This window comes from Xiphophorus maculatus, chromosome 1 (genome assembly GCF_002775205.1).
Source record: "Xiphophorus maculatus strain JP 163 A chromosome 1, X_maculatus-5.0-male, whole genome shotgun sequence".
Lineage (NCBI taxonomy): Eukaryota > Metazoa > Chordata > Actinopteri > Cyprinodontiformes > Poeciliidae > Xiphophorus > Xiphophorus maculatus.
The window spans coordinates 31562898-31586123 of record NC_036443.1 but is presented as its reverse complement, the minus strand read 5'-3'; the positions used below and the strand labels follow the sequence as shown (position 1 = coordinate 31586123).

Sequence of the window (23226 nt, the reverse complement as noted above, 5' to 3'; positions counted from 1 at the left end):
AATAGAAAAGTCATTTATCTTTCTTTAGTGAGGCAAATGTTCATTTCCTTATAAGAAACACTTTTCACTTAATAAAAATGAGGAGGCAAAGGAGGGAATAAGAAATGTTGTGGCTTAGTTTTCAACAGAATTATGAATCTGTCCAGTAAGAAATTATGATTTTAGTTTACCCTCTCCTGGTTTAACGTTAAACATTTTAAAGTGTTTCTGGACTCCATGAACGGAAATAAAACATGAATGAAGCCGTTTCTACAAATACAGAAAATCATCTATTTATTATTCAACCAAACATCCAGAGAGCCTCAGTTACCATGGCGACGGACAGGTGATGGAGGCGATGAGGAGCAGCTGGACACACCTGGACTCCTGCAGCTCCAGGATCAGGTTAAAGTTTCTTTGTCTGGATTTGCTGCAGCCTCACCTGAGTGACATCACGCAGGGGGTGGGGCTAAGCTGGAGCAGAGCAGGTAAAAGCAGCAAACACACCTGGATAGGAACACCTGTGAGTTCCTCTCAGCCAATGAGAAGCCAGCAGAGAGCAGAGGCAGACTGAATTTCAGGCTCTGATCTCTGATTGGTTGAAAGTCCCTGACCAATCATGTGCCAGTGTTTTTCCTGCTGGAAGCTGATTGGTCGGTTTGACTTCGAGGCCTTTTGCTCGGCGGCCGCTCTGATTGGTCAGCGTCCCTAAAGCCCTGGTAGGTGATCTGGTATTGGACGCTGGCGTCCATGTGACCCGGGGATTTAACGATGGAGGCCAGCCGCCGTGACTCCTCCCATCGGAGGAGGAGCCTGATGGAGGGGGCGTGGCCCCAGACGTCGCCCAGCGCCGGCGCCAGCTGTGCCTGGCTGCCGTGCAGCCGCGTGGTCATGTGGTTGGTGGTTACCACGGCGATGTTGTGGCTCGTCGCCGCAGCGATAAGCCGCAGGCCGAGGCCCTGGAGGAGGCGTGTCCTCTGGGACAGATCGTCATGGAGACGCAGGAAAGGGAACGCCACGCTGTCAATGACGAGGAGGCGGAGCCTCGGCCGGTTCGACAGGAAGTCGGCCAGCAGGTGCAGCTCGGCCAGAAGCTCCACGTAGTCACGGCAACGCACCTGAGAACACACACACATGGCCAATCAGAGCCCTGCTGCCTCAGGGTTACCATGGCAACAGCAGTCAGTAAGACCTTCAGCCATAGGCTGATTAAAGGAACCGGGCCCAACAGAACCAGCAGAACCAGGAACCCGACCTACCAGGAAGACGTTTGACAGGATGGTCTCCACCGTGAAGGTCGTCATGGCAACGCGCTGCTCCTCATCCTCAGCCAGCAGCGAGCAGTGGCGCACGGCGGCGCCAGCCAGGTCCACCAGCCTCTGGACCTGGAACCCGCCCTCCGTGTCCACGAACAGAACCTGACCCCCGAGACCGCCGAACACCGCCGGCACCTGGACGTCCACGGCCAGCTGCAGGCTGGGCAGAACCAGAACCAGAACCAGAACCAGTCAGAACCAGAACCAGCAGCTTAAACTGGTCTAAGGTTTCTTTCCAAACTGGTTCCAGATTTGAAATGAACCCGTTGCTTCAGAGGAACCCGGTTCTGGGTCCGGATGGTAGTGAGGTTTCATAGAGCAGCAGCGCCCCCCTCAGGACAGGAAGTGGTCAGGGACAGTGGACTGCAGATGTGGCACTAGGAAAGTGAGGCATGAAACTAGCCCCCCCACATTTTGTTTTTGGTGATGATCACAGCCTAGCGTTAGAATTTATTAGAGTTAACAATGTTTATTAGAGTTAATGTTTATTAGATTTAACAATGTTTTGGTTTCGCCATCGGAGGGCGCTCAGTACCACATACAACAGCGGGTGACGCTCTGGCAGGCTGTAGGAGTCCGCCATTGCCGAGAGGACAGCTTGTTGCAGCGGATGTTGGGAGCGCTACTGTAACCGCTGTATTTTCTTTTTTACAGGTAAGCTGAGTATTAGAATGTATAGCTCGTAACGCCAGTAGCCTCCGATGGGTACGGAATGACACAACAAAGGCGCTTCGGTATAGCTGCATTACTGAGCTAGATATAAAGCAGGAGTTAGCACCAGGCTAAAGTAGCGAGGCTAACGGCTCACGCTTGGCTCGCGCTTATGTGGGCTCGGTGGGTCGGCTTAATAGGGCCGCAACATGTGTTTTAAACTTATGTATTGTTTGAGTTCAGTTGAGTTAATGAAAGTATGTTGGATGTAGATGTACAGTGATGTCAGTAGAGAGCATGTGTATTTGTTGTAGTACCACATACAACAGCGGGTGACGCTCTGCCAGGCTGTAGGAGTCCGCCATTGCAGAGAGGACAGCTTGTTGCAGCGGATGTTGGGAGCACTACTGTAACCGCTGTATTTTCTTTTTTACAGTTTAAACTGAATAAATATGCTGCACGAGGAGTGACTCGGCCCATCATTTCCTGCTGTGTAACATATTTTGGCGAGCCAGCCAGGAGGTGGCGCTAGTGAATCAACACCATCACCAACCACCTTCCTTCACAAGAGACGAACCAGAAAGAAAAAAAAGATGGAAGCAGCACAGCTTCTGCGCGATCGAGTGAGTGCAACCTTGTGGCAGTTGGAAAGAGAGCATCTCGTGGACGTCTGCAGGCGACTGAAGTGTTCCGGCCTGGACAGCGGAGAGCCTCAAAGTAAAACCAAAAGGACACTCATCAGGTTGGCAGAGGACATGTTTGATGAGATAGAGAAAAGTGAAGAAGAGGATCAAGTGGAACAGTTTTATAAAGAAACAGCCACGTATATCCAGAGACTAAGTAAAGTAATGTGTCAGTCTGAAGAGGAATCCTCATTTAAAAAGTCTGTGTCACAGATAGACCTTGAGGACACTATTCCATGCACCCCTTCAGTCCAGGCAACAGATTATCCACTCAAAACCCGACCAGAGCCAAAACAAACTCTGTAGGAGGTAACATTGAGGAGGGAGTTTAAAATCTCTGGGCAGATTGGAGAGAGTGGGCAGAAGGATAAGCTGTCCTACCTCAGTTTAGTACGCCAGATCGAAAACAGGATTGAAAAAGGACACTCCGAGGTTGAAGTAGTTGAAGCAGTAATTAGGGCCATCAGTCCAGGAATGCCCCTAAGAGACATGTTGGAGATAAAACGTGGGTTAACCCTTAGCAAACTGCTCACCATACTAAAGGGACACTACCGGGTCGATAGCCCCACTGAACTTTACCATCAGCTGCTCAATATCTCCCAAGAACCCAAAGAAACTGCCCTAAATTTTGTATTTCGTGCTATCGAGCTCAAAGAAAAACTTCTCTGGAAAGCAGCAAATGAGGAGACCGATGAACTGTACAGCAGGACCACAATTCAGCGTAAGTTTCTCCGCTCCATTGAAACTGGGCTACTCAGTGACTCCATTAAGTATCAGTTGCTGCCTCTCCGAAGTAATATGACCATAACAGATGAAGAACTGATTGAGAAGGTTAACGAAGCTTCAAAACTAGAAAATGAAAGATTGGAGAAACGAAGAAGGTCCACTGCAGTCAAGATTCCCAAGGTACAAGAGCTCCAAACAGCGTGCCAGACAGCCCTGACATCTGTTCAAAGCCACCCGAAACCCAAAGAATCCCCCATTACAGTGGCTGTGAAAACAATTAAAAATAAAGAGACTAAAACAGACCCACAGCAGATCATAGAAGAACTTCGCAAAGAAATGAAAGAGATGTTTGTGGCTGCTATGGAAACCAGTCCCCACACCATGGCACCAAAACAAAGACAAAAAGGCTGTAAGAAGTGCAGAGAAGAGGGAAAAGGAGACAACTGTATGCACTGTTTCAAATGTGGGGGGGCTAGTTTCATGCCTCACTTTCCTAGTGCCACACAGACAGGATGTCCACAAGTTGGGACAGTCTGGAGGAATTGGTTGATGATAAACCAGGATCCGACCTCAGCGTTCATCCTGCCATCACCTGCTGAGGCTCGCAGGATGAACCTGATGGCTTCTGATTGGCTGCTTATCAGCCAATCACAGCTTGGGACATGGGACCAAAACATGGCGTCTTTAGGGACAAGTTGGACCTTCAGGCTGCATTCCAGCTCTGAACACAGAAATGCAGAACTATTTTATCAAACTCGTCATTGATCTTTAACACCTATTGACCCTAACGACCCAATTAGTGACCTCAACTGGCTCATTAGTGACCTTGATGACCTCATCGATGACCCAACGATCCTCTGGGTGTGATTGTTGTGAGGCTGTTACTTCCAGCCATGTTCGGACTCGAAGACACGCTCCAGGTCATGAGAGGAATCGACTGTTCACGACCTGCAGTGTGTGTGACCAGGTGTGTGTTTTCTGACCACAGCTGTGTTTTCCCGACTCCTGGAGCTCCGCAGATCTCCGTCACTTTCCCAACAGGAACTCCTCCTCCGAGCGCCTCGTCCAGCTGGGAGCAGAACGTCACGATGCTCCTGAACTCCTCCTCCTTCTGCAGGAGCTCCAGAGCCGTCACCGGGGCAACGCCGTGCCCCGAGCTGGCAGCCTGCAGCGCCTCCAGCGCCTCCTGCTGGGAGACTCCAGCCTCTGCACACATAACAAATCAGAGCAACATTTTAGATTTCTGTCATTATTAAAGCAGTGTGATGTCATCAGCAACATGAAATACCTTTAAATGACTTGTTATTGAAAATAAAATGTAAGACAAAAATCTTATGACGATCTTATTAAAACATTTTAACTTTAAGGTAAAAAAACATCTTTAATGTTTAATTCACATAATTAAAATCAAGAAATTAAAAAAGTCTTTTGTTCCTTTTTCTATGAAATTTGAATAAATAAAGATACAAAACTATGAAACTCAAACGCAGAACAGAACCAGAACCTCCAGTAAATTAATCGCTGTAATTAATCACAGTTTACTGATTTTTAGAAGAACTTAACTTTAGGATTTGTGAAAAGCAAGAAGGTGAAAAATGACCATAATGATGATCTAAACATCAACAATAAACATATTTTCTTTTTTGAAATTATATTTTGCATAATTTTTTAGTGTTAGACATAAAAAAGATAAAAATTTAAAAATAACATTTGACAGTAATAAATCAAACTGATATTTGGATCATATTTGATCCAGTTTCTGATGGTGAATCCAATTACTGATCACTTCAGGTTTTATTCTGTCTCTGATTGAATGAAGAAAAAAATCATCTTTATCCATTAAGGGTCAACTGGACCAATCAAAGAACCAGAACCAGAACCTGATATAAGTTATCAGAACCTTATATCCGCTCAGCTTGTCAAACCAAAATGAGTTTGAGCTTCAAACTCATCACACCAACTTTGATGAGTTATTTATATTTTTCAATAAATAGAAAAATATTTTTTATAGAAAAAATATTTAATATTTTCTATAAAAATTTATTTCTTTTCCGGATTTTCTGTGACTGAACAAATTTAACCGGAACTTTATTTAGTTTCTACTTTAACTTTAACAAAAAACAAATTATGGATGAAAACAGTTTTAGCCTTTTTTAAAAACTGAAAAACGAGATGCCTCAAAACATTATGACGTCATAAGATGACGTGTTTCCGCCGCCAGAGGCGCTCTACCTGCGCTCAGGTGTTCCGGGTTCAGGTCCTGCAGGTCTGTGGTGAACTGGAAACCAGCTCTCACCAGTTTCCCCTTCAAACTGGAGCCCAAACTCAAACTGGAGACGGGCCTCTTCATCCTCACCGCGCTCACAGCAGCCCGCTTCCTCCCTGCACTTCCGCTTCCACCTTTCAAAATAAAAGCCTCAGGATTTCCGCTTTGCTGCTGAGTTCCGGTGTTTTCATTTTAAATCTGTTTAATTTCTAAAATAATTGCTTTTACATCCAACAAGAATCAGGATAAAAATGTAATATTTGTGAATAATTTAAATTACTATAAAATTATTATGGATAAGATTAATCATGAAAATGGAGACTTCTTTAAAGTGTCCATTTCACTTTGAGCTTCTTCATGCCACCAATGGAAAGTACTATGCAGTTATCAAAACTAAAACTGTGAGATCAACAGAAGTGTGGAAATACCAACAGGGATGTGAAAACCAGTTGGAACAGTGATGGTTAAGTTACAAACAGACCTATAAACATTTATTTTTTGATCCAGTTTACGGTCTGCTATCTAATCTTGTAATGACCAAATTCTGGGAAATTAAAAAAAATATATATGAGGAATATATATGAATACAAAATAAAATATCAAGATAAAAGTAACATGTAAAAATAAATTTAAAACTCATGAAACCAATATTAGACGTAAAAAAAGCATAGTGCAGTAAAACTACTCTTAAAAATCATTTTTCAACAGTAAATGTAACTTGTTGCTACTCACCTCTGTATTAAACTACTACTGACAAGTTGAATTAATATGCAGTTTTTCCTGAATTTACTTTTAATTTTTACATATTTTAAATATGACATATAAAATCACAACAATAAGAATTACTGCTAAAAGAAAATTAATTTATTCCGTTTAAAATTATTTATTTAGCTTAATCTTAATTTGAAAAGACAACAGGAATCTGCGTCGCAGCTTTTGTGACGTCAGTCGGAAGCGACGGTAGTTCCATGTGAGTCCAGATCGGTTTGTTGATGAAGGCTTAATCTGCGGCTGGTTGATCAGGTAAGTTCATCAGTTATTATTGATAATAAGCAGGCTGACCCGCAGCAAAGGAAACCGGAAGTTGCCTGAGTTTCCGACAGGAAGTTGAGTTTGGAGGTGGCGCTGCAGGACGTTTTACTGGATGTTGACTGGAGGGTTGAAGGTCCCTCTGGGTTCTTCCTCGGGATGTTTTCCTGTTTGTTGGAGGAAGTTCAAGTTTAAAAACTGATTTTATGTTTTGTTTTCTGGAAGATGAATCCCGAAATCAATCAGAAGGTTTATTATTGTGTCCTCTGGATTATTTACGCATTGTCCTGTTAAACTCAGTGTTTCCACCAGGCGGAGCTACTGAGATAATGACACTGATTTGATTGGATACATGAAGTCTCATGTTTCTCTGCTTGTAGATCACAGAGATGAAGAGGCGAGAGGAAGAGGAGAAACAGAGGAAGACAACAGGCCAGAGTCCAGAGGAGGATCAGAGGAGGACGAGCACTCAGAGCAAAGAGGAGGAGGAAGCAGCTAGTGAGCAGAAAGGAGCTTCTGCTGCTGCTGATGATGATGATGAAGAGGCGAAGAAGAAGGAGAGGAAGTGTGTTCCAGGCATCATCTACCTGGGCCATATTCCTCCCAGGCTCCGCCCCAAACACCTGAGGAACCTGCTGTCAGCCTACGGAGAGATCGGACGCATTTTCCTGCAGCCAGAGGGTGCGACACACACACACACACTACACACACACACACACTACACTACACACACTATACACACACCTATACACACACATTATACACACACACACTATACACACACACTACACACACACACACTACACACACACACACTATACACACACACTACACACACACACTATACACACACACTACACACACACACTATACACACACACACTATACACACACCTATACACACACACACCTATACACACACACTATACACACACACACCTATACACACACCTATACACACACACACTATACACACACACACACACACACTATACACACACCTATACACACACACACACCTATACACACACACACCTATACACACACACACAGTTTTCCGTCACCAGAACATCCTGCTGTTATCAGTTATGAAACAAGAAATCAACATTCTTTAGTCAAACTCATAATCTAACATATTGATCCAGTTTTTGTGGATCACATCCTCCATCCAGGTGTTCTCTTAGTCTTGATTTAAATAAAATCAATGTTTCAGCAGTTTTTTGGTTTTCTTCACTCAGCCACAATAATAATAATAAGTTCAGTTTCTGTTCAGCTGGAGGACGTTTTGTCACCTCCACCTGTTCTCAGCTTCTGTGCGGTGATTGGATGGTTCATAGTCACCTGGTGACATCATAATGTAGAGCTGTGTATCATATGCGTTGCCATGGTAACTGATTTTATTGTTATAACCTCAGCCAGTGGGAACTTAGATATTAAGTCCCCACATGTGATTTTTGCCCCTTTTATATTTTCATGCTTCCTGTTGGCCACATTCTGCAAACATCAGTTTTCATGGTTATGCAGTCGACACTCTGCTCTGCAGACCGGAGATCAGTTCAGGTTTCTCCTCCAACTTAAGATTAACAATCAGAAAACAGAAGTTTGACTCGTTAACACCTCACCTCCACTTTAACCAAACCTCAGTTTCTCCACTGTAGTCATAATTTCCCTCCCTGCAGGTGAATTATGCAGGTCCGTCTATTATTTGTTCCTCTGATGTGAAAGCTTGTTGTTACTGCAGAAGGTTCTGGTTGCTGTTCCTAACCTGGCTGCGTTGATCCCGCAGACCGCCAGGTGAGGAGGAAGAAGAAGAAGTCCGGCTCCAGGAGGTGCGACTTCACCGAAGGTTGGGTGGAGTTCAGGGACAAGCGGGTGGCGAAGCGGGTGGCGCTGTCGCTGCACAACACGCCGATGGGAACCAAGAAACGCCAGAGGTTCTTCTCTGACCTCTGGAACATCAAGGTATCACCTGGTTCCCTCCCTGGCTCCCCACTTTGTTCCCTGCCTGGAACTGGAACAACGCTCCGTCAGCAGCTGAGTCTCACCTGTCGACGTCTGTCTGTCTCTGAAGTACCTGCACAGGTTCCACTGGACTCACCTGAGCGAGCGGCTGGCCTATGAGCAGACGGTGCTGCAGCAGAGACTCCGGGCCGAAGTCTCTCAGGCCAAGAAGGAGACCAGCTTCTACCTGAACAACGTGGAGAAGAGCGCCCACCTGGAACACCTGAGGAAGAAACGGCAGAGAGACGGAGAACAGGTAGAGACAGACGGGTCTGACAGGCAGGTGAACATCTGAGTCACAGACAGGTAAACCGTTTTGTTGTCTTCAGGTGGAGGAGAAGACGTGGGACTTCACTCAGCGCCAGACAGAAGAGGAGATCCAGAAGAAGAAGAAGAAGAAAAAGGACTCCATTACCCAGAAGCGCCTGAATAAGGCCCGCCTCATGCAGCAGGAGAGCAAATCCAACGTCTCGTTACTGGCTAAGATCTTTAACTCCAACCAATCAGAGTGAAGCTCATGAACTTGTTTCTATGGGGACAGTAAACAGAAACGGACTCAAATACTTCCTGTTGTCGGGAAGGGGCGGGGCCATTGGGTGGCTCCTCCCACTGCTCCTCATCATGTTTAGGTTGTTGTAAATAAAGTTTGTTGGATTTTGGTTTTGTACAATACAATACATACAATATGGAGCCAGAAATCTAACAAACTGAAGTTCCAGTGGTTTCAGTCCGGTCCGGTTTACAGCTGAACCCGACCTGGAACATTTATACCGGCCTGCCTGCAGGGGGCGCCGGTCACTTGGGTCTCAGCAACATGTTTGAGTCAAAAATGACACTCAGATGATCACATATTGTTGTAAAGATTTTTTGATGCATAAATTATTTCTGTAGTTCAATTTAATCAATTACGAAAACATTTTTTTTTTTTTTACAAACATTTTGTTGTAAAAAAATATATATATGTCTGTCAAGTCTGGAAAAGCATCAGCCACTAGAAGTTCACCAACAGTTGGAGTTCCATGAATAACTCCTTGGCTGGATTACTTTGCAAAGCTGAAGAAAAACTAATCTGCAAAAAATTAAATCATGATCTTAGAAAAACAAGTAATGTTTTGAAAGCACCTTCATAGTTTGTGACTTGCTTACGTTTTACGAAGTTTCCAGATTGACGACCGAAAACCACCAGTTTGTTTACAAACACGCAGGGGGCCGGGCTAGGTGACGTCATGACGCAGTGGAGTAGGAACATGGCGGCGGATTACTGGGAGACGGAGCGACCCGAACCTCCTTCAGACTGAACCAAACCACGGAGAACCCGGGCCGGACCGGGTCCGCCTCTGACGGTAAGTACCGGGTCAAGGGTGGAGGCAGCGGAACCGGTTCCCTGGCCCTCCGGCCCGGTAGCCGTTACCGAACCGGAGCCGGGGCGCAGGAAGAACACGAAGCCCGCTGCAGGTGTTCAGGAGGTAGACGGAGCCGGGCTAGCAGGCTAGCTGTGAGCAGCAGAAACAGGGTTTGGTTCGGTTCGGTTCTGGGCTCCAAGCTGAAGAAGTTTAACCTGCAGCAAGAACACTAACGACATCCGTTAATAATGAATGAGTTAAATAAAAACATTTAGGAATAATTTATAAAAAATATTAATTCTCCATTAATTCCTGACTGAAACTGGATCACACAAAGCTTCCGGTACCAGGCTCGGTCCACTCAGAGTCCGGCCAGGTTCGGGACCTTCTGAAAGCAGTCTGAGGCACCCACTCATCTATGACGTCATCTTGAAAGCTATTGATTTATTGGCTGAGATGTTGACCTCAGCATCACAGGTCCATGACCGTGTTTCACACAGAGTAACCATGGAAACCTGGGCCAGGCTTACTGACTGATTGGACGGGAAGGATCAGGTTAACCCAAGGGTGTAACTTTGTGTTGCAAGTTGGTGGAGGAGGTGGAGGTGGAGGTGGGGGGCGCTGATGTACCACAGTTACTGGAAGATCTTTTCTTTTTCAGTGCTAAGAATGAGGCCAAAACTTGTTGCATGTGAATGCCAGACAGTCTTTTTCAGTAAATGTACATACAGTACAGACCAAAGGTTTGGACACCTTCTAATTCAATGGGTTTTCTTTATTTTCATGACTATTTATAAGGCAATAAATCCCACTTATTAACCTGACAGGGCAGGTTGACCTATGAAGTGAAAACCATTTCAGGTGACGACCTCTTGAAGCTCATCAAGAAAATGCAGAGTGTGTGCAAAGCAGTAATCACAGCAAAAGGTTGCTACTTTGAAGAAACTAGAATATAAGGGGTAGGTATTTTAGTTGTTTTACACTTTTTTGTTTAGTGCATATTTCCACATGTTATTCATAGTTTTGATGCCTTCAGTGTGAATCTACAATGTCAATAGTCATGAAAATAAAGGAAACTCATTGAATTAAAAGGTGTGTCCAAACTTTTGGTCTGTACTGTACGTCCTGATCAGGCTTGTCAGATTAATAGTACATTTAGAGAATAACCTTTTACTACAAAATATAAATATGTTAAAACATCTAATTAATCTATTTAATGTCTTTCACTTGGTGATGGAATTAGTAACAAATGAACTTTTCAGTCATATTCTAATTTATGGAATGAGTCTGTATTTGCTATGTTAAAGTATATTTGCTTTAACATAGCAAATATTAAAGACGCAAAAACCTTTTTTTGGGTCTGGTTGGGGCATTTGGTGAGTAGAGTGATCATCAATATCACTGGATTCTATAAAATGTGGCTTAAGGCTGAAATGCTGATGTTTGGACATGTAAAATATATATTTTCTCTGAATATAAATCTATAAATAGTTTGGTTTCTGTCAGTTCTGTAAAGATACAAGAGAGAAAAAAGTAAATTTCTCTTTTATATTGACCAATAATTAAATTTTACTTAATTGTCTCTGTAGGCGCCATGGTTTAAAATTTAACAAACTTTGACTCTTTATGCTTTATGAAATATTTCATTCTATTTGATGATTGTTCTGAATATTGCCACGTTCAATCATGCAATTAGTCCAAGGAAAATGTAGAAAACGGGTGATTGTATTATTTTTCACAGTCTGTCAGCTTAACATCACACGTAGACACGTTGCCATGGCAACCAATAACAGCAGCCCCGGGAGTGCAGAGCAAAGATTATGTACAAGTGCATCAGGAACTAACATAAAAAAAAAACACAAAACATTTCAAAAAACAGTCCATAAAAACACCAAAGTGATCGGCTGAACTCGCGGTGGTTGATTAGCTACTTCAACACCTGAACTCCTGATTATCTGTCAGAAAATAGTTCGACTTATTTTGTGTTAATTCAACCAAAATACTCCGAACTGCGCAGCAAGAGTACATGTTGATAAAAGCTAAGCTAGCATAGCTAACCTACTGTCTCATAAACATTGTTAATTAAAGCTTTTCACTGACCTGTGAAGTGATTCCCTTGGACCTTGTTATCCGTTTTCAATTAATAGAAAACTTTGCGTCCCTATTTCAGATTCTTTGCTTGATTGTGTAATTTTCCTGACCACCGATATTCCTGAATCAATGCAAAGCAACAACATGATGTCCAATCCAGTAAATCACTGAGCCGTTTATGTTTCACAAAGGAGTTTTAAAAATCATGAACTAACTGTTAATGTTTTGAATCCAGCCTGCAGCAGCTGCTGAGTTACTGTCCGCGCGTAAATTAAAAGCAGGAGGTATTGGTGGGGACGCCTATGGGTTAACATCACAGAGTCGGTCTCCATGGTAACTGGTACTGGAACAGGATTAAGCTGTTTGGTGAAACTACCTGAGGCTGAAAGGAGCAGGAAGTGACATCAGCATCGGGTGTTTATACGAGGACAATCAGTAAATCTCATTCAGATCCAGATAGTCGCAGAGCTGCGGTTTGGTGCTTACCCATATGTTTACCTGTCCAGGTGTCTCCAGGTGGACGGCTCCGCCCCCGTCGGCTTCTCGCCCCCCCCTGCCGCCCGGACCCCCCCTCATGGAGCGAATCAGGAAGCTCAAACGGCAGCTGTCTGTCACTCTGGGGAGGGGCGGGGCCGGCGGCGGGGACCGGGCGCTGAACGACTCCAACACGCAGGAAGTGACGTCACACAGCGATTCAGGTGACTTCCTGTTCAGGGACCAGCATTACAGTCTGGTACCGAAGGGTTCTGTTGGGACCAATCTGGTCTCTGACGGTGGGCCTTAGATTATATATTTAGATTACCGTATTTTCCGCACTATAAGTTGCACCTAAAAACCTTCAATAAGCCGACAGTGCGCCTTATAACCCGCTGCGCCTTATATATGGACCAATATTGAGCCACAACTGGTCTCGCAACTACGGTAAGCAGCCGCCGACTTCATTTTCCCCCGTAGAAGAAGAAGCGCACGGTGCAGGCTGGGTTTTGTGTAAAAACCCCAAAATGGCTCCTATTAAGAGACACGCTGACGACGCAGAGTTTAAGCTCCAGGCGATCAGTGATGCAGTAAAACACGGGAACAGAGCAGCAGCAGAGAATTTAACATGAACCAATCAATGGTTATAGTGGGAGTGGAGGAAGCAACAGCTGTTCATTCATTTTGGGAATGAAGGGAGTTTTCAGAACGCTGGTTTGTAATCTGTTAATAAAGTTTGACTGACCTATCTGACCGTTTTGTTGACATTCCCTTTAGCGCAGCTCCATCTAGTGGATGCATAACGTAACCGCAGCCTCTACTGTAGCGACTATTCTATGCGCCTTATATATGAAAAAAGTTTTAAAATGGGCCATTCATTGAAGGTGCGCCTTATAGTGCGGAAAATACGGTGGATTATAATCTGGGTTTAGCTCATGAAGGAAGGGAAGCTAAAGAAATGGATTCAGGATTCTAGATGTTTAACATCTAGATCTGATTTCCACTGCATCACTTCTAACACCTCCTTTCTATCTTCCTCTTCCTCCTCTCATTCCTCCTCTGCCTCTTCCTCCTCCTCCTCCTCTCATTCCTCTTCTTCCTCCTCCTCCTCCTCTTCCTCTCCCAGAAGTCCCGTCTCTTCGTTCCTCAGCAGCTCTGAAGGTCCGGGCCTCGTCGTCTTCGGTCCACTCGTTGCTGCAGTCCTACGGCGGCTCCATGAGGAGGCCCCGCGGTCTCGGCCGCAGCCTGAGTTCCTACCTGAACCGGGCCACCAGACTCGGTACCGGCCATGAGAAACCCGGCGGCTCTCGTTCTGAAGCAGAGTCTGAAACTTCTGCTGGTTCTTTCAGAAATAGTTCATGAAGACGTCAAGATGAACTCTGGTGGAGAAAGCGATCCGCCTTCGTCTTCAGACGATGTTCAGAGTCCGGTCCGAGTCCGACTGAGGAACAAGAAGATCTCAACGGAGGTAACAGACCGGAACCAGAACCGGATGCACAAAACACCTAAAACACACCTGATCAGAACCAGTCCAAGGTTTCACTGGTCAGGTTTTATCAGAAACTTGACCTCATGACCCCTGCTGACCTCTGACAGCAAAAGCATACCTGGATGCAGGTGAAGTCCGTCTCTTCTCTCGTTTCAGGACATCAACAAGCGTCTGTCGTTGCCAGCGGATATCCGTCTTCCTGATGATTACCTGGAGAAGTTCAGTGTGATTGGTCCTGCTCTGTTCGAGCAGCCAATCAGCAGGCGGCTCCGCCGAGTGTCTCTGGTACGTTTCCTCTCCGCCGTGCCGCGCCGCGCCCGGCCACCGTCGGCTCAGCGTGTTTCTCTCTGTGTGCAGTCGGAGATCGGGTTCGGGAAACTGGAGACGTACATCAAACTGGACAAACTGGGAGAGGTGAGCTCACAGACCGAGTCCGAGTGTTTAGGAACCGACTCGTCTGGGTTCTCAGAGCACCACCTGTCTATCTGCAGGGGACCTACGCCACGGTGTACAAAGGTCGCAGCAAGCTGACCGACAACCTGGTTGCCCTGAAGGAGATCCGCCTGGAACATGAAGAGGGAGCTCCCTGCACGGCAATCAGAGAAGGTACCGGCAGCAACCAGCTGCAACCAGCTGCAACCAGTAGCAATGAGCAGCACCCCGTTGCAACTAGCAGCTGCAACCAGCAGCAGCAACAAGCAACATGGGTTACAGGTTTGACCTTTTACAGGTTGACGTATTGAAGGTTGACGTGTCTTTTCTCCTGCAGTGTCTCTGCTGAAGGACCTGAAACACGCCAACATCGTGACGCTTCATGACATCATCCACACGCAGAAATCCCTCACGCTGGTCTTTGAGTACCTGGTGAGTCGTTACCGGGAAACTCCGGATCAATAGGCTTATTGATTATTAATCACCTGAATTAATCAGAATTATCTGGATTTTTAAATTTCAGGACAAAGATCTGAAGCAATACCTGGACGACTGTGGAAACGTCATCCATGTTCACAACGTCAAGGTGAGGATGGATGGATGGATGGATGGTTTGGTCCAGTAGGCCCAGTAGAACCAGCTCATTGGTCTGGTGTTTCTGTCTCAGCTGTTTCTCTTCCAATTGCTCCGTGGTTTGTCCTACTGCCACCGGAGGAAAGTTCTCCACCGAGACCTGAAGCCCCAGAACCTGCTGATCAACGAGCGAGGGGAGCTCAAGCTGGCCGACTTTGGTGAGTTCTCCTCCAGTTCTGGTTCTGGTACGGGGTTCTGGTTCTGCTCGGATCTGACCGGAGTTCTTGGTGTGCTTCAGGTTTGGCCCGAGCCAAGTCCATCCCAACAAAAACATACTCCAATGAGGTGGTGACGCTGTGGTACCGGCCGCCGGACATCCTGCTGGGCAGCACCGACTACTCCACCCACATCGACATGTGGTACGGTTCTGGTTCTGGTTCCAGTTCTCAGATCGGACTGCTTGGAGCAACAAAGTCTCTGCATGGAGTTAGCATGTTCTCCTAGCGCATGCCCGGATTCTCTCTCTGGGTTCTGTTTGGGTTCTCTCTTGGTTCTGTCCAGAAACATGTCGGTTGGGTTTCCTGGTCTCTCTCAGCTGGTGTTAGTGGTGGTTGTGTCTCCAGGGTGATCCTTCCTGTCTCCAGTGGCGCTGGTTGTCGGTTCTGGTACCAGCCCTCAGGAACAGGAACCTGAAATAGAAACTCTTTGTTTGAACCTTCTGGGTTCTGGTTTTTAATAAAGGGGGCGGTTCGGACCTTCAGCCTTCTACGAGCCGTTTCCACCCGTCTCTACCTCTTTGTGTCTCCAGGGGTGTTGGGTGTATCTTCTATGAGATGGTGACGGGTCGCCCTCTCTTTCCTGGCTCGACAGTTGAGGAGGAGCTTCACTTCATCTTCAAGCTGCTGGGTATTAACCAATCAGCTTCCATCACCGATAGCCAATCAACATCCAGGATTTTTGCTGACAGAAGGTTGTTTCGTCTGCAGGAACGCCCAGAGAGCGCAGCTGGCCTGGAATCAGTTCCAACCAGGAGTTCCTGGCTTTCAACTTCCCTCAGTACCGAGCCGAGAGGCTGAGCAACCACACCCCCAGGTATGCCCAGACACCCCAGAAATACCCTCAGGTAAGCCCAGACACCCCAGAAATACCCCCAGGTATGCCCAGACACCCCAGAAATACCCCCAGATAGACCAGAAATACCCCCAGATACGCCCATATACCCCAGAAATACCCCCAGTTGCCCTCATATACCCCAGAAATACCCCAACGTACGCCCAGATACCCCAGAAATACCCCCAGGTGTGCCCAGATAGATTAGAAATACCCCCGGTACGCCCAGGTACCCCAGAAATACTCCCAGGTAGCCAGGGTTTTCCTGAGCATTTTCCTCTCTGTGTTCAGGCTCAGCAGTGAAGGAGTGGAGTTGCTGTCGAAGTTCCTGCAGGTCAGTGAATGCCTCACAGTGTTTCTATGGTAACGGCTAAAGCAGCTCTGATGAGTGTTTGAACTTTAGTTTGAAGGGAAGAAGAGGATCTCTGCTGACGAAGCCATGAAACATTGCTACTTCAGTAACCTTGGAAACAGAGTGACATCACTTCCTGACAGTAAGTGTAACCTTGGACACATCCTTTCCTGTCTGTGATGTCACTAAGGTCACATGGTTACGTTTCAGCGGTGTCCATCTTCAGTCTGTCGGAGATCCAGCTGGAGAAGGAGAGCGTGAAGCCGCCGGCAGTTCCTGATCCAGGTAACCGTCAGACACTCCTGGTGGTCCCGTCTGGACTGGACGCTATTTACGCTAATAGCAGAGTTAATTTTTAGCTCCGTGCTTTAGCGTTCATATGATTAGTGCTCTAGGGTTAGCGCAGGTAGCTCTCTAGTTAACAGTGCCCACCACTTATGGTGGGTGTCCACATGGTTGAGTTTAGCGTTTAGCATTAACTTCTGCCATATAGCATGTTGGTATAGCACTTTAGCATTAGCAGAACTAATGTTCATGAATAGTGCTTTAGGGTTAGCGGGGCTAGCGTTTTAGTTAGCGGCGTTCACCAGGTTGCCTCAGGGAAACATGGTTCTGGTGGAGCCTCAAACACAAACCCGATTCCTCTGAACTTTGGTTCAGGAAGTTCAGGTCCGGTCTGGTCCGGTTGCAGAACTTCAAGCTGGTCCAACAGAGACTGTCGGACATTTCAGTAGAACATCAGAGCAGTGAGGGTCGAAGGTGAAGCAGGTCGCCAGGAGTCAGAAGTTTCAGGTGAACTTTAGGTTTCTGACGTTGAAACGTTTTCTGTTACCAGCTACCAGCCCGACGCGGAGGCGGAGTCTGCTCTTCTGACACCTGAAGGAGACGGAGCCATCTGAAAGGGAAGTGACCACAGGAAGTGACATTTTACTTTGAAGGATCTGAGACTACTGATGTGAAACAAAGAAAACACTACAGATTTCCGGAATGTGAAGAAAACTTGTTTACAGACGATGCAATAATGAATCACAACAGGTACCGACCAATCAGAGGGCAGCATGTTTCAGAAACAAACCAATCAGCTTCCGTCTTCCAAGACTTAAAATCCAAACATGGTAGACCAGGAGCATCACCTCCAGCTTATGACATCATCATGATGATGTCACACTGCAGCAGGTGGAACGGGTCCCAACGTCCTGACAGATGATTCCAGGAACCAGTCACCTGGTTCCAGTTACAGGTCACATGACCCGACAGCGTAACAGGTCCAGGTCCCGTTACCACTGGTTAGCGTTAGCTCGTTAACTGCTAACGAGTTTCTGGCCTGTTTCCACCATGACCAGGTGCGTTTCACGTCTTCTCCTGGTTAATACCATTTCTGCTGGACGAAGCCATCTGGACTCTTATTGTGAAAGTTCTCTGCTGCTTCCTGTTATGATGAAACTCAGAGACGAAATTTACAGTAAACCAGCTGGATTCCCCCAGATACATGTCGGTAAAGATTGATGTGATGGTGGCAGATAACGGGGCAGATTGATTTGGGTGGGGCAGGTTGCTGCACAGTGGGGCAGATAGCTGGGGGTGGGGCAGATAACGGGGCAGATAGCATGCTCTCCCTGGCCGGTCTCTCTGGGTTCTTCAGCATCTTGACTGTTAGTCGATCTGATCGTGTCGGCCGTCTGAGCAGAAGCTCTTCGTTTCCTGATTCCATCCTGTAGAGTTCAGGGGTCAGTGGGCGGGGCTTCCCAGGTGATTTAGAAACCTGTTAGCGATATTTTTATACTGAAATAATAAATGGGTGGAGTTTAGCAATAGAGGAAGAGCTCGTTAACCGATATCGAGTTGTTCACTGAACATGTCGGGTCATGAGGCCAGAAAGCAGAAAGCAGTGGATGTTTCAAAATAAAAGCATTCCATAGAGGAGCAGGTTGGACGAAGCTTTCTGTTGACCTCTGACCTGTGGGAGTGGGGTTGGTTCCAGTCACGTTCTCTCCGTCTGACTGCTGAATGTAACTCGGGCAGCTCCCTGATCGGCCGGTCTGCACACACCAAGGACGTTGTGCTGCGTTCAGACCTGCTACTTAAACTATCGTTGTTGTTTTAAGCCAAAGTTCTCTGCAATATTCTGACCTGCATGATGGTATTTCTCTTCCAGTGAACTTCCACGCTGTTCAATTAGAAATCTTCCAACGGCTCAGAAAGCACTGAAGTGTTTGTTTTACTTGAATGAAAACAGGAAGTGGATGTTGTTGTTGTATTTATCTATCTGTAATCTGGATATATAAACAGAACTGACATTAAAAGATTTTATTTATTATCAGTGTTGGTCGGTTATTGAGGAACATTCATGTTGGTCTGGAGAGTTTTCAGTCTGAGAAACTTTGCTTCAGTATTTTTACTCAAGTAGAAAGAAATGACTGAAGAGTTGATGAAGTAAACGTAAAGAAATTATTTGGTACAATGCCTTCTAGTGAGATTATTTAATATTTAGAATTACAGATTAATTATTCATCACAAAGAGATGATACACAGTAACTCTGCTGCAGAACCTGAACAGAATAATGACGTCACTGAGGCTCCGGAGAACTGATCCAGGAAACCAAACCGTTTCATTCCAGGGTTTTTGCAGGCCTGGAGTTTGACGCCCCTGCCTTAGAGGCATCAATAAACCCAACCTTTCCTCAGAAGAAGCACTTCTATACTTATTAAACTCCGCCATTTTAAAGGTTAATATAAAACAGCCAATAAAGCAGCTGCACATGGTGGTGATCCGGAAAACATGTAGAAAGTAAAATGTAGTCAGAAATGCATCACCTCCTAATCCACTGATTATTTTCCATATAACAGCCTGAGGGAGTGCACCGGTCCTGGAGGTACTGCAGTACCAGGTCGATGCGTGGAGTGGACGGAGCAAGCCCCTATTCCATCTCCCTGCTCCAAAAATCAATTTAATATATGGTCCCCGGGTAGGGGACGTATCAGATATTAAACTGATAAGAACAGATACTACACTTGATCTTAGCCAAAAGGCCGAGAAGCGATGCCAGGCGCTAGGAAAGGAAAACCATTTCAACCTCGACCGTCCCGTTTTGACTCCCGGTTCGGAAAATTTAACATTTTATCACTCAAAAATCAAACACGGTAAGTAGAAAATCTAGTTTGCGAATCTTTTATGTTGTTTGTGCATCGGAAAATAAAGATAAATGAGCCAAATTAGTCTAAAACCTTCTGTGAAAAAGAAACCCATTTGTTCATTTCTGGTCACGTGACTCACTGAGCTCCAATAGGAAGCCTGGAGGTTAAAACACGTTTAGAAAAGTTTTATCCTTACTTGGAGCTTTGAATATGAACGTGTCTGTTACGTGTTATGAGGAAAGTCACCGGATTTACAGTTAATTACACTGTATGCAACTGTAGGGTTAAAACTAATGAAGCATTTCCCGGTTTTTGACTCTACACTGAGCCTACATCGCCCTCTAGTGGACATAAAGGGCGTGTTCAGCTCAAACTAAACTGCTTAGTTTAGGCTTAATTTACAGGTAAAGTAACAGAAGAGAATATTCTTACCATGTTTAATATTGTTGAGAGGCACAGGCAGGCCTCCAGTTACACATATAAAAATCAAATGTAAAGAACATTAATCTGAACATAGATGATTAATTTCAGAGAATTTGTCTCGACATTTCAGCAGCTGTAAATCCATCCACAGGGGTGTGGAAAAGTGTTTGCTGTCTTCCTGTTCTCATTTTGCTGCTTGTTTGTCTCACTTCAGTGCTTCAGAGCATCAAAACAATTTAAATATGAGCCAAATACAAGAAACACAAAATGTAGTTTTTAGCTGAATGTGATTGTGAAACTCAAACCTACGTGGGCGAGTTTGAAAAAGTCACAATCTAAACCTCAGACTGGTTGTTTCAACAGTCAACCATTTTAATAACTTTCAGTCAATCTTTTCCAGCTTTGGAGGAATGTATGAAGAATCTTGATAGTCCAACCATGATGGAAGGTGATTTCATAAAGTCACGCCACGGCATCAGGACTTTAACTAGGCCACTACAAAGTCTTCATTTCTGGTGTGTTTTTGATCGCTGCCCTGCAGCCGGTGGCTCTCCTGCAGGATGTTTCCTGGTTTTATTCATCACATCAGGTCTTCCAGGCCCTGAAGCAGCTAAACAGCCCCAGACCATCACACTGCCACCACCGTGCTCTGCTGTTGCTATGGTCGCAGACCATCTAGAGAGTTCACCCTGTGGACTGATGAGATCTCAGGATCCTAATGATGCGTTCAGGAAAAACTGAGACGAGCTTTAACGTTGATTTTGCTCGGTGGTGGTTTTGGTCTTGGACTCTGCCATGCAGGCAGTCTTTACCCTGCCCCAGTCTCTGGAGCATCACCTCTGACTTCCATGAGGTCAGGGAGGCCTGCAGACCTTTGGATGATGTTGTGGGGTCGTGACCTCTTGGGTGAGTCGTCGCTGGACTCTTGGAGTAATTTTTGTCGGCCGGCCTCCTGGGAAGCTTCGGAAATGGTTCTGCATTGCTGTTCCGAATAAATGACTTCCTGCGGATCTCTGCAGGATGTCCAGCTCCGAGGACATTTTGGAGTATTTCAGTTTGCCAGGCAGGTCCTGTTGAAGTGACACCTTGACTGAGAACAGGTGTGTTTGAGACAAAGGTGTGATAAACCTCAGCTAACCATGTCTTCATGGAGGAGGATATTTTCTCCCTTTATGAGCAACACCTTCATGTAAAAACTGGATTTTGTGTTTGGCTCATATTTCAATGGGTTTGATGTTCTGAAACACTGAAGTGAGAGAAACATGCAAATAGGAAACCAGGAAGGTTTAAGGGGTTAAAGGTGTTTTGGCTCTGCAGGCCTTTATTTGTGAGAGGAAAGTGGTCATGAGAGAAGGCGAAGCCATGATGGTTTAATCCTTTAAAATGTTTTACCTGTTTTTAGCCATCATACTCATGACTCTCACCTTCCCAACCATCAATGTTAGAAGTGTGAAGTCGTGAGTTTTAGCTCAGAGTGTTTTATCCTTTTTAACCTCCGTACAGTCAGATGTGTTTTTACTACAAAAATGTTCAGTTTAAAGACTTACACTCGGTGGCAGGACCTGTGGCCACGGCCGTCTATATGGAGCGGCTCTAGTGAAAATAAAAATGAAAATATTTTATTTTAATAAACAACCCGTACATCTTGGTGAAGGCGCTTCTCGGCCTGTTGGCTCAGACAGAGCCGTAGTCTTTGTGACTTGGCTGTTACTGAACAGTGGAAAATATCTCTTCCTTTTATTATTGTATTTATTTGTGTGTTTGGTTTTAACTTATTTATTGTTGTAACAGATGGTAGACTAAAGTAAATTAAGAATTTTCTAAATTAAGTATGATGCAGATTGTTTATGGATGTTTGTCTGTTTTGATTAGCATTTTTGTTGGTTTTTTTGTTTTTGTTTTGTTTGATGGTATTTACACTTTGTAATGTTTTGTTTTTTTTGTTGTTGTACCTCCTGGGCTGCCGTAACTAATGAGGGCAGGCCCTTTAAAAGCTGGTAGAATCGTCGTGTCAGTCAATGAGTTGAACTGTCAAGCTGAGTAGCATGAAGAAATCAACACTTAGTGTTCCCCAGTGAAAGCAGCGAGGTACGTTTTGATCTGTTGTTTGTATTGTAAGTTTATGTTTGTATTTTAATATTTGTATATGTTTTAGTTTTCACGGTGACTGTGGTGATTCTGAATCACCCGAAAAAAAATAAAACGCTAAATTCACCTGTCGAGACTGGCTGGTTAATTCAACTGCTGGGGAGCTGCTACACTTGTTTTTTTTTTTAATACTTATTTTTTATTGAACATTTCTGAACACATACAGTGGAGAGGTATCAATACATTCAACTTCATATACAATGTTGGACAGCCGTGTCCATATTTAGCTGGATACAACAATGGCATTCTCCTTGCGTCTGTAGTCGCTCCATTTTTCCCATTTAACAACAAACTTGTCCTCCTGCAATCTTAGTCTATATGTGATTTTCTCCATTATGAAAATCTCTTCCACAATGTTCAGCCACTGCTCCACTGCAGGAGGGTCTTGTCTATACCATAATTTTGTGATGGTTTTCCTTGATGCAGAAAGTAATATTTTTAACAGATATTCATCATCCTTTTGAATTACATCGTGTGTGAGGCATCCCAGGTAGAGTGTTTTACATGATCTGGGTATTCCATATCCCAATATGTTTTTCAGGATAAGGCTAACATTATGCCAGTATGTGGTTAGCTTTGGACAAGACCAGAATATGTGTGTGTGGCCTACATCAGTCTGGCCACAGAGTCTCCAGCATGGTTGTGAACTGGATACCATCCTGGACCTGATCTTTGGTGTTATAAAAAATCTAATCATGTTTTTCCAATTAAATTCCCTCCACACACGGGAGCAGGTGGCCGTGCACTGCATCTTACAAATTTTAAACCATCCCTCCTCGCTTATATGCTCCTTCAATTCGTCCTCCCATTTTTCTTTAATGTACATAGTAGATGTCTTCCTGCCTGCCATCAGTCCCTGGTATAGTGCTGAAATAACCCGCAATTTATTCCCCTCATAGGCCTTATGAAATATCTCTATTATTTCACTTACGTTGGTTTTTATCTCTTTCTCATAATAATCTTTTATTTGCAGGTATCTATACTGGTCTTGATCCTCCAGCTCAT

General features: G+C 45.0%; 3 protein-coding genes and 1 non-coding gene across 4 annotated transcripts; 2 read left to right on the top strand and 2 right to left on the bottom strand.

Annotated features, from left to right (window-relative positions):
• Positions 1–281: 281 nt before the first annotated feature.
• Positions 282–8484, bottom strand: rad51c (RAD51 paralog C). The gene is made up of 6 exons (XM_005804985.2): positions 8416–8484; positions 6684–6817; positions 5588–5755; positions 4339–4561; positions 1239–1455; positions 282–1097 (listed from the first exon to the last, which is right to left on the bottom strand). The coding sequence occupies exons 3-6, from the start codon at positions 5703–5705 to the stop codon at positions 597–599; spliced, it is 1059 nt and encodes a 352-aa protein (XP_005805042.1). The 5' UTR covers positions 5706–5755; positions 6684–6817; positions 8416–8484; the 3' UTR covers positions 282–596.
• abt1 (activator of basal transcription 1) lies at positions 6462–9310 on the top strand. The gene is made up of 5 exons (XM_023334201.1): positions 6462–6644; positions 7031–7331; positions 8437–8612; positions 8722–8907; positions 8981–9310. Exons 2-5 carry the CDS (start codon positions 7040–7042, stop codon positions 9161–9163), a joined length of 837 nt encoding a protein of 278 aa, XP_023189969.1. The 5' UTR covers positions 6462–6644; positions 7031–7039; the 3' UTR covers positions 9164–9310.
• Positions 9311–9840: 530 nt separating this feature from the next.
• Positions 9841–18835, top strand: LOC102224171 (cyclin-dependent kinase 16-like). The gene is made up of 17 exons (XM_005804966.2): positions 9841–9994; positions 12592–12783; positions 13686–13838; positions 13909–14027; positions 14205–14333; positions 14406–14462; positions 14540–14654; positions 14818–14912; positions 15004–15066; positions 15148–15271; positions 15352–15472; positions 15862–15959; positions 16040–16145; positions 16455–16497; positions 16567–16657; positions 16726–16800; positions 17351–18835. The coding sequence occupies exons 2-17, from the start codon at positions 12660–12662 to the stop codon at positions 17386–17388; spliced, it is 1551 nt and encodes a 516-aa protein (XP_005805023.1). The 5' UTR covers positions 9841–9994; positions 12592–12659; the 3' UTR covers positions 17389–18835.
• Positions 18836–19366: 531 nt separating this feature from the next.
• On the bottom strand, positions 19367–19557 carry LOC111610040. The gene has a single exon (XR_002753468.1). It is a non-coding gene; the product is annotated as a U2 spliceosomal RNA (small nuclear RNA).
• Between the last annotated feature and the right edge of the window lie 3669 nt (positions 19558–23226).